This window comes from Lampris incognitus, chromosome 9, assembly GCF_029633865.1.
Source record: "Lampris incognitus isolate fLamInc1 chromosome 9, fLamInc1.hap2, whole genome shotgun sequence".
Taxonomy (NCBI): Eukaryota; Metazoa; Chordata; class Actinopteri; order Lampriformes; family Lampridae; genus Lampris; species Lampris incognitus.
Window position 1 is genome coordinate 47,132,218 of NC_079219.1, and position 9,825 is coordinate 47,142,042.

Below are 9,825 nucleotides of genomic sequence, written 5' to 3' on the forward strand. Positions count from 1 at the left end.
TGGACGTTTTGCTCCTAACGGACATTTGGGACATTTTTTGGATCGCCTAGCTGAATGAGAAGGTAAGGTGGTGTTCGCGACTAATTAATTAATAATTCTGTTGAAACAAAAATAAAGTAGTAGGCCTAGCTATAGAAAGCTGGGTGTTTCATGGACAATATTATATGTTGTTTTCATTAGTAATGACGCGATCGGGGATTTACGTTACTTTGACTGAGTAAAATGTAGTTAACGTTAGCTAGCCAGACGGTATTTGGAGGAACTCAACTGACGTCTGGGTAATGTAATGCCGGGTGCCACAACAATGTATCTTGTGCACCAATGTTTATTTTGGGGATAATAGTCCTCCTGGAAATTTCACTAACTTTGTAACGTTAGCAGTGCTCTTCGTCCGTTTTACCCTCTGTACCCACAGACTTCGCTGGGTAGATTTAGATTTATCTGATGGAAAACGGAAAAGCCTAAAAACTTGTTTGCAGGGGTACATTTGGCATTACAGCCCCACACACAGCACGATTTCGGTATTTTGAAAATTAATTTGTCTGTTCAACTAGTGCTATCTAACCGTTATGTACTGTAACCGGTTATTTTCTTGCCCGGTGCGGGATTCGAAACGAGCTGTACTGCATCACAAGGCGACATCGCTAACCGCTCGACTAAAGGGTTAGACCCGTTAGTTAGGGGCTAACGTGTCTTATTAGTAGTTTACAGTACGTTAGCTACTAGGCACTACCCAGCTACTAGAATCCACCCGGAAGTAGCTTGGCGCTCTTTGTTTACAAACATTCTGATCTCACGTATCCGGCTATCCTTCTCTTCCGAGCAGTCCCGGTCTCTGCTCCACCCCCTTTGCCGATCCGGGGAGGGCTGTAGACTACCACATGCGTCCTCCGATACAAGTGGAGTCGCCAGCCACTTTTTTTCACCTGAAAGTGAGGCGTTTCATCAGGGGGACGTGAGAGGATCACACTATTCCCCCCAGTTCCCCCTCTCCCCAGAACAGGCGCCCCGACCAACCAGAGGAGGCGCTAGTGCAGCGACCAGGACACATCCGGCTTCCCACCCGCAGACACAGCCAATTGTGTCTGTACGGACGCCCGATCAAGCCGTAGGTAACACGGGGATTTGAACATGCGATCCCATGTTGATAGGCAACACACGCCACCCAGACACCCGACTCTGGTTAATTTTGAATGGCTCTCAAACAACACTCACCACCATCTACATAAGAGACACACAGTTCAACTAAAACAAGGATCCTGCGAGTCCTCATGCACCCTGGAAAACCTGGAAATGTGTAGAATAGTTTACCAGTCATGATAACAACTTGGACAAAAATAAAGTTGATCAGGGAAATATTACTGTGGTTATGGAAAGTTGTAGTTAGGTTATGAAATCACCCAGGTGGCATATTTTTAGCTGAAATTGCATATTTCCATCCACATTTTAATCTGCTGAGATGTTCAGTGACCAGCTAAAGTTACAGTCCATTTAGAGATTGTTGAGGCTTCCACTGTTAGTTACCAATGAATAATATGCCCTTCTGTCAGGAGACTGTCCTTGAGAAGTCCTGAAAAATGTCTTCTTAAAAAGAGTGGGAACCCTGAGTGTAGCTTTAAATATTTAAACGTGGGATTAACAAAGGCACTCACCAGAGATAGCAGCATTTTAAATTGAACTCTCTCCTCTTAGAAAACAGAAAAATACAATATTTATCTTTCCTGTGTCTCTGCCGACTCAGTCCTACTCTCCAAGTTGCTTAATTTCAACATAAAACCATCAGCCATTGATAAATTACATAAAATAAATACTGCATCCTCTTTTCTAAGTGTAGTTATCTTTTTCTTTCTTCTAATTTCTCTCTGAAATCATTTTCAGTCTCTTTTGATTAAAACAAATATTAGTATAGATATTATATAGTGAAATTGATATTTAAATTAGGGTTAAATGTGTTTGAGCGTCATTTTGGTGTTTAGTATTCAACATTAATTTGTGTTATTCTATTGTATTATATAAGGCACTGTGGAACAATCTGTTAAATCGTTCATGTTATCTTTAGAAAGAAAAATGTCGGTGCTGATGGGAGACAACGCTAAATATTAAAATGTCTTTTCTGCTCCTTTTCATTTCAAGTAATTTGTTTTGTCACAGTCTTTGATTTGATTTCCACCCATATTTACTTTTTCATTGTGTTCATCAGTTTTAAAATGGGAAAAAGCGAACACGATACATGTAGGGTGTCTTAGAATCAACATGCATGCATGCAGGCATGCATGTGTGGGGGGAGGGGAACAGTATGTGTGTTCCTCTTTTCCTTTTTTATTTTTCATATACATGAAACACACACACACACACACACACACACACACACACACACACACACACACACACACACACACACAATGGAAGTATCTTAAAATGGCTTGCAATCTCTTTAGCGAACCAGATTAATGAAACGTGTTGGCACATAGCCTCCTCTGATAGACATGTCACCACATTACACAACAGTCAGATAACATGTTAATACAGACCATTAGCTTTTTTTGAACATTCACCACTTGTTTTGATCGTTTCTCCTTTAATTACCGTCAGACTAAATGATGCACAGGCGTGATGAATTGTTTAATGTGCTCTTACCGTGTCCACCAGCATATTGACATGTGCTAAGCTAACCACACTCATCTGATCTCATTAGGACTCCCCAAGATGCTCCACCGGAACCAAACGCCCCCCCACGCAAACTTCAACAGACTGCCTGTTCCTACACAGGAAAATTAGAATAATCCCTTACCATATTCCATTATGCATGAATTAGAGGCTGCTAATGACAAAATTCTCTCTTTGTCAGATAAGTTGTCAATACTAATATAACAGAATGGGATGTCACGCAGTATTCAGCAGGCTGTCAGCGCTGATGTGTTTGACAGGTGACATGTATCTGGTTTAAATGTGTTTGAGTGAACTCAATTGGTGGGGATTTTCCAGTGAAATTAAGACTTTCTTACTCTTTGTTTTTGCTTGCAGCATTTGTAACACTATTGCTGTGATTTAGCAAAGTGACGTGTAAATGTTGTGCGATGCCCTGGTGACCAACTACGAACTGGGCCAACCAACTGCAACCATGTGGAATATACATCCCCTTTCACTTTGCACCTTCTCACCGCATTTCCCTCATCAGAAGAACCAAAACACTGATATTTACTTGCAGAATGCACACAATGGTAATATCATGGACAGGAGAAAATAAGTTGAGAAACATGAGGACTTCACCTTTTATGCAGGTTTAGGTGCAGTCTGTTCTTTTACCTTTAGCTGACAATCGGTAATTAAACCAGAAATGACTGGGGGAGCTGCTGAGCAGGCGATGTGAGCCTGAATGAAGGGGTGGTCAGGGTTATGATGGTTTGGTGTTGAGGGCAGGAGGGATTCTGGATGGCCCTTAATGTCGGGCCCTCTGCTGGTGTCATGGCTATCAGTTTATAAAACATTAAGAAATAATAAAATTCAGTCCTCTCCTAGTGACCCAACCTAGAGGTTAACATGACTGGAAGATGTCACATTTAACAAGTGTACCTTTGGGCATCAGGGTGGTGTAGTGGTCTATTCCGTTGCCTACCAACATGGGGATCTCCAGTTCGAATCCCCATGTTACCACCGGCACAGTCGGGCATCCCTACAGACACAATTGGCCATGTCTGCGGGTGGGAAGCCAGATGTGGGTATGTGTCCTGGTCGCTGCACTAGCACCTCCTCTGGTCGGTTGGGGCACCTGATCGGGGGGGGACTGGGGGAATAATGTGATCCTCCCAAGTGCTAAGTCCCCCTGGTGAAACTCCTCACTGTCCAGTGAAAAGAAGCATCTGGCGTCTCCTCCACATGTATTGGAAGAGACATGTGGTAGTCTGCACTCCTCCGTGGATTGGCAGAGGGGGTGGAGCAGCAGCCAGTATGGCCCAGAAGAGTAGGGTAATTGGCCCAGTACAATTTGGAGAAAATGGGGGAAAAAAATCCTAAAAAAGAAGTGTACCTTCACAGGAACTTGATAATGAGCATGGAGGCTGTGTGAACAACACCGGTAGTAAAATGGCATATTGTCTTTTTATTGTTTGGCCTTGTACTTCTAGTCAGTCTGATCCTGTATGTCTATTTTCATGCTTCTTGACTTTTGGTTGTCATGCAGTTTAGTTTCTTTCCCCCCCAATCTGTCATCTTGGCATGTAACTTTCAGTTTATTAGTAAAAATGCTATTGAAATGCCTGTTGTGTTTTTTGCCCTCTTCATACTGCTGCTGCAGCACAAATGTTAGTACTTTTAAAATGACACCTTAACTACTTCTGTTCAATGTCAAACACATTTATTCACCCTAAACACTTCTGAGAGGCTAAAAACATCTCAGGCACAACTTCTCTGCGAGGAGAGACTTTTCAGTGTGTTCTTTGGTAAACCCATCTAATTGTCAGTCTGTGGTGAATGCCATACCTACCGGTCACATCCTGACTCAAAACCGGGTCCAGATCTTTATCAGATAAACAACAGTCAGGCAGAACAGCCATGCCTTTGGTTATCAGGAAACAGTAATTTTTCCAACTTTGTCTTCTCAAGCAGTTTCATTCACATTTTAAAAGTTGTTGGTGAGGTCATTGGAAGGAAACCGTCAGCCCAAGGGTCTGGTGTCTGAGGGTCAAAGGAGGACCTTAAAGTAAGGAGTGTTTTAGCAGTTACACAACGTTTTCTTTTATGGAGTCTTTGCTTGGCTGTTCCTGAATCCCAATGAATACTTAATTTTTTTTTTTAAAATCACTGAATTGCCTCATCGAATCACTCAGTCAGTTTCCAATGCCAGTGCCAAACATGGGTGACCTTCCAGTCCTGTGACGACCCTCTTGTCAGCTCTCGCTGGAATCTGGCAAAGAGGAATTATATTATAAAAAAGACAGTTAACTTTCTTACAGACATCACATAATTTTCACCCCCGAGCTTGCTTTACTGGTAATTAATGTTTTATAGCTTTTTGCGCATTCTTGTTGCAATTGCTATGAGGTTTACATCAGAAAATTAGGTTTTAGTCTCATTTCAGTTCTCGTTTCCTGGAAATCCCTCACCGTACTGTCAGTTTTGTTTTTCCCCCTTCATCTTTCCCAGTTGTCACTCAAGCAGAACCACAGTTTGGTCAAACAGACGGAAAGTGATGACCAGTTCTTTAATTGTGAAAATAAGTAACAAATCCTGCTGACTCTTTTAGAATAATATGTAAACTATTGTATTTTGTTAACTTGGGAAAATGTTCTTAGAAAAAAAAAAAAAGCTATTATTTTTTCCTTACAAACCATTTCAGTGCTATAACTGTGACCAGGAAAAGCCAAGCATTTTATATCCTACAATCAATCAGATAACTAATCAGATAATAAATAATTTAAATATATATGATAATAATATAATAAAATAAATATAATAATACATAATCAGATAATGACTTCTCATTGATTTTATATCCTACAGTGAGGAGCCATCATCTTTGTATAGTATTTCTTTTAAATTAGCTGTTCTGATTTTTTTTTCCACAAAGTAGAAGAGTTTTAAAAGGTGGAGCATGGAATCATCAAAGTTTGGATCGAAAATAACCTTCAAAATAAAACTGACGATTCCCAAAGTTGTTTCCTTATCCTGTCAACTTGTGCGTTCGCTGGTTCAGGGTTCACATTTGAAGTGTAATAGGCTTTAGGAGAGGGGAGTCTAAGACTGGAAACAATGGCAGAGACAATCTGCCTAACTAGATTGGTGGGTATTAGGTAAGCTAGCCACACCGTGTGGTCCAACTCCTAACCGGATTCCCCATCAGACATGGAAAAAGGATTTTACTATTCCATGGATCAGAGGTGCGATGATTTCCTCTCTTTGTGTCAGCGCAAAATTGTGTCTGGTTCTTAACCATGCAAAAAGTCCAAGAGAAGATTATTTCTGTGTGAAGACCCAATCCACAAACAATTCAAAGTCCAAACTGTTTTCTTTAGTGATTGCAATGACAGAAATTCAAAACGGGATCACTACTGGAATCTTTACTTTATGACAAAAGGTCAAGTTCTTAAAACTTCTCAGATGGATGCAGTGTTCGACACAATCATTGATGCGGTAATATTAGCAAAAATAAAAACACATTACATGTGAGTATTATTGTGTTCTGGAACAGCTTTTTCACATAACTACATTTAAAGCCCGAGTTTTGATAGCATTTGGGAACTGCACTTTGAATATAGTCATCCCCTCTGGTTCCTCTTTTAATTTACAACTAATGAGCAAGTTAATAATTGATTATATTGTAGGAGATTCAACAAAACAAGTCAACTTAAACAAGAAACAAATGAAGATATCTTATTCCATCGGCAGCTTTAGGAGAAATAAGATTCAAAGCCTCACTACTACACTTAATGAATATGTTTGGCAGTATAAATGTTTCACGACTCCTGTGTGCCGCCCACACATGTCACTCTCTGGCACTTCTTGCAGAGATTACCATTTTAAGTTATAAACCATAACTTATGCACATATTTGACAAACACTTCATTTACCACCTTGAGTTGGTTTTGGCTCTCTTACCTTTACTAGAGAAATGAGACATGCCATATGTTGGATGGCCTGCAGACAATTTTGAGCCTTTGCTAACATATGATTAAGTCCCTGAGCAAATATTTGCAAATACTACTTGTGATTCAACATACATTGATGAGCCAAAACATTATGACCAACTGCCTAAGATGCTGTTGGTCCTCTATGTGCTGCCAAAACGGCACCGACTCGCCAAGGCATGGACTCTACAAGACCCCTGAAGTTGTTCTGTGGTATCTGGCACCAAAACCTTAGTAGCAGATCCTTCAAGTCCTGTAAATTGCGAGGTGGAGCCGCCATGGATTGGACTTGTTGATCCATCACATCCCACAGATGCTCAATTGGATTGATATCGGAAGAATTTGGAGGTCAGGGCAATACCTTGTACACTTAATCATGTTCCTCAAACCATTCCAGAACGATATGTGCTGAGTGGCAGGGCACATTATCCTGCTGATAGAGGCCACTGTCATCAGGGAATACCAATACCATGAAGACGTGTACCTGGTCTGCAATGATATTTAGGTAGGTGGCACATGTCAAATTGATGTCCACGTGAATGGCCGGACCCAGGGTTTCCCAGCAGAACATTGCCCCAGAGCATCACATTCCCTCCACCAGCTTGTCTTCTTCACACAGTGCATCCTGGTTCCATCACTTCCCCAGGTAAACGGTGCACACATACATGACCATCCACGTGATCTAAAAGAAAACGGGACTCAGTGGAGCATGCAACCTTCTTTCACTGCCCCAAGGCAGGGGCAGTGGCCATAAAAAATTGGCCCTTGTCAAAGTTGCTCAGGTCCTTGTTCCTGCCCATTTCACCTGCATCCAACACATTGACTATGAGAACTGATTGTTCGCTTACCATCTAATCTACCCAGACCTTGACATGTGCCCTTGTTTGGAGATGATCAATGTTATTTGGTTCACCTGTGAGTGGTCATAATGTTGTGGCTCATCAGTGTGGACAAGTAGAATGAACAGAGACACAGACCGACAGCCCACATCTTTGCAAGATTCATCCTTGACAATCAGCTTTATAGCACAAACAGAGCTGGCACCCACTGAATTTATCTGTACATGTCTAAGCCTGATCGGGGGAGATTTGATGGCAATCCATACGTTTAGATGAAGGAGGAGGCTGAGGTGAAGTTCTTACTCATAAACAGCAGTCACTATTTTCTTTGGCGTGCTGTCGTCTGTGGGGGTGATGCTGAAGATTTTGGTGCCCTCTGGGTCATCGGGACCTTTAAATGTCGACAGGAACCAGAACCTCATGACCACGAAGCAGAACTTCCTACCTGGAAGAGACCCGGAGAGACCTCGGTTAATAGTGATGGTAGTAGTTAGTAGTGACATCGTTAATAGTGATATTTAGTAGTGACAGTGGTAATTACATTAGTAATGATGATGATAGTTAGAAGTGACAGCAGTAGTAGTAATGACAGTGGCATATTGTAGTAACTAGCACAATCATTGTGATTGTGCTAGTTAATAGTGACAGTGGTTGTAGGAAGTAAGCAGTTGTGTTATCGCTGTATCAGTAGCAGCAGTATGTCTTGACCTTCATTTAACCAGGGAGTGTTTGCTGAATATGCACACCCAGGAGAAACCCTGTAGATTACAACACCCCTCTATGTGATGAGGTGATGGTATCGGACCTACCATGCTGGTCAATGATAACACTCACGTCCTCAGGCAGCATGAATAATATATCATCCGCTGAGATGGCGAGCTGTTGTCTCTGAACAACGTTTAAAGAGTTACAGTTCTTCTTAATGTACTCTAACACCTGAAAAGACAAAAAAGGATAGACATATTTTGTAGTATTTTCTTTTAAGTACATCTCTTTTGCATTCCTGTTTTGTAGGTGTGATTAGTTAAGCCTACCTCATTTGACATGATGCCCCTCAGCTCGTCAAATCTGCCACAAGACATTATGTTGGAGATGTGAACCAGTGCCTGGCATAGATAGAGGACTGGTCAGGTGAATACTTGTGCTGATGGCTGATGCCAGAAAAAGACCTTTAACTGGCAACTGTCATTGCCATTTTTCAACTTGGCTACAGAATGAAGGAAACCTGCCAGAAGGATCATACGTTTTATCATGTCTGTTTTATTGCATCATTATTTTTATAATCATTGTATTTATGTATGATCCTACAACCTAGTACTCGTACCAACTGAAATTCCTCGTATGCTAACATTGGCCTACTTCGCAAATAACACTGACTCAGAATTTCAATGCAGTGCATGACTGGAAGTGTTTGTTTATAACAGTTGCTCTTAATCAGGTCCTCAGGTACCACCAGTGCTGCTGGTTTTACCAGGTAGTTGTGTTATTACATTTATGTTGTTTGCGTGTTATTCGAGTTTCCAATTAGGGAGGCTTTAGACCTAAAACAAGAGAATGTACTTGGTAGAATAGAAAACCAACAGTACTGGTGGTACCCGAGGGCCTGGCTGAGAACCACTGCTGTAGACTAATTACCTGCTTCACCCCTCTGTCAAAGTCAACGGAGGTGATGCCTGGTTCAAAACACACCTCTATGAGGTACATGGTTACTTTACAGTATATCCAGGTGATGGGGTCCGGGATGCCGACCACCGTGATGCCTGGGTGTTCTTCGCCCGTGCTGTACAGTCTTTGACCAGCGGAAAAGGTCCGCCGTCCCTCCAGCCGACACCAACTCATCGACGCTCTCCATTCTTGTTTCGTCCATTCTTGTTTCGTGTGCGTGTGCATGAACGAGCACTGGCGGTGGGCGGCGGATCTCATCCACGGGCAGATCCTCGATGTGCCCGCTGCAAAACCGCGCAGCTTCCCGCACGCAGCGACGTAAACGGTCCTCTGCATCAGGTCCGCCACGGCAATACAGGTTTCATCATAAGACACACGAGAGGTCATGCCATGCACGCCCCCGGCACTGCTACTTCCGGCAACTTTATGCAACCCACCCTGCCTGTACCCATAATCCTTTTGGTGGATACGTAGCAGGAGTTTTACCAATGAAGTCCAGTAGAGGGAACTAAATCTCTATGTATCCGCAGCAGGAATTATTCGCGTCCAGTTGAAATCCGTGTCTTTTTTTAAGCACTTTAACGGAACACACCGGTTGATCTCTCTCTCTCTCTCTCTCTCTCTCTCTCTCTCTCTCTCTCTCTCTCTCTCTCTCTCTCTCTCTCTCTCTCTCTCTCTCTCTCTCTCTCTCTCTCTCT

General features: G+C 42.2%; 1 protein-coding gene across 1 annotated transcript; it reads right to left on the minus strand.

Moving 5' to 3' along the window:
* Positions 1 to 4,332: 4,332 nt before the first annotated feature.
* si:dkey-82o10.4 (uncharacterized protein LOC797793 homolog) lies at positions 4,333 to 9,550 on the minus strand. Its single transcript, XM_056286650.1, has 5 exons — positions 9,098 to 9,550; positions 8,497 to 8,568; positions 8,268 to 8,398; positions 7,766 to 7,903; positions 4,333 to 4,903 (listed from the first exon to the last, which is right to left on the minus strand). Exons 1-5 carry the CDS (start codon positions 9,512 to 9,514, stop codon positions 4,819 to 4,821), a joined length of 843 nt encoding a protein of 280 aa, XP_056142625.1. The 5' UTR covers positions 9,515 to 9,550; the 3' UTR covers positions 4,333 to 4,818.
* Between the last annotated feature and the right edge of the window lie 275 nt (positions 9,551 to 9,825).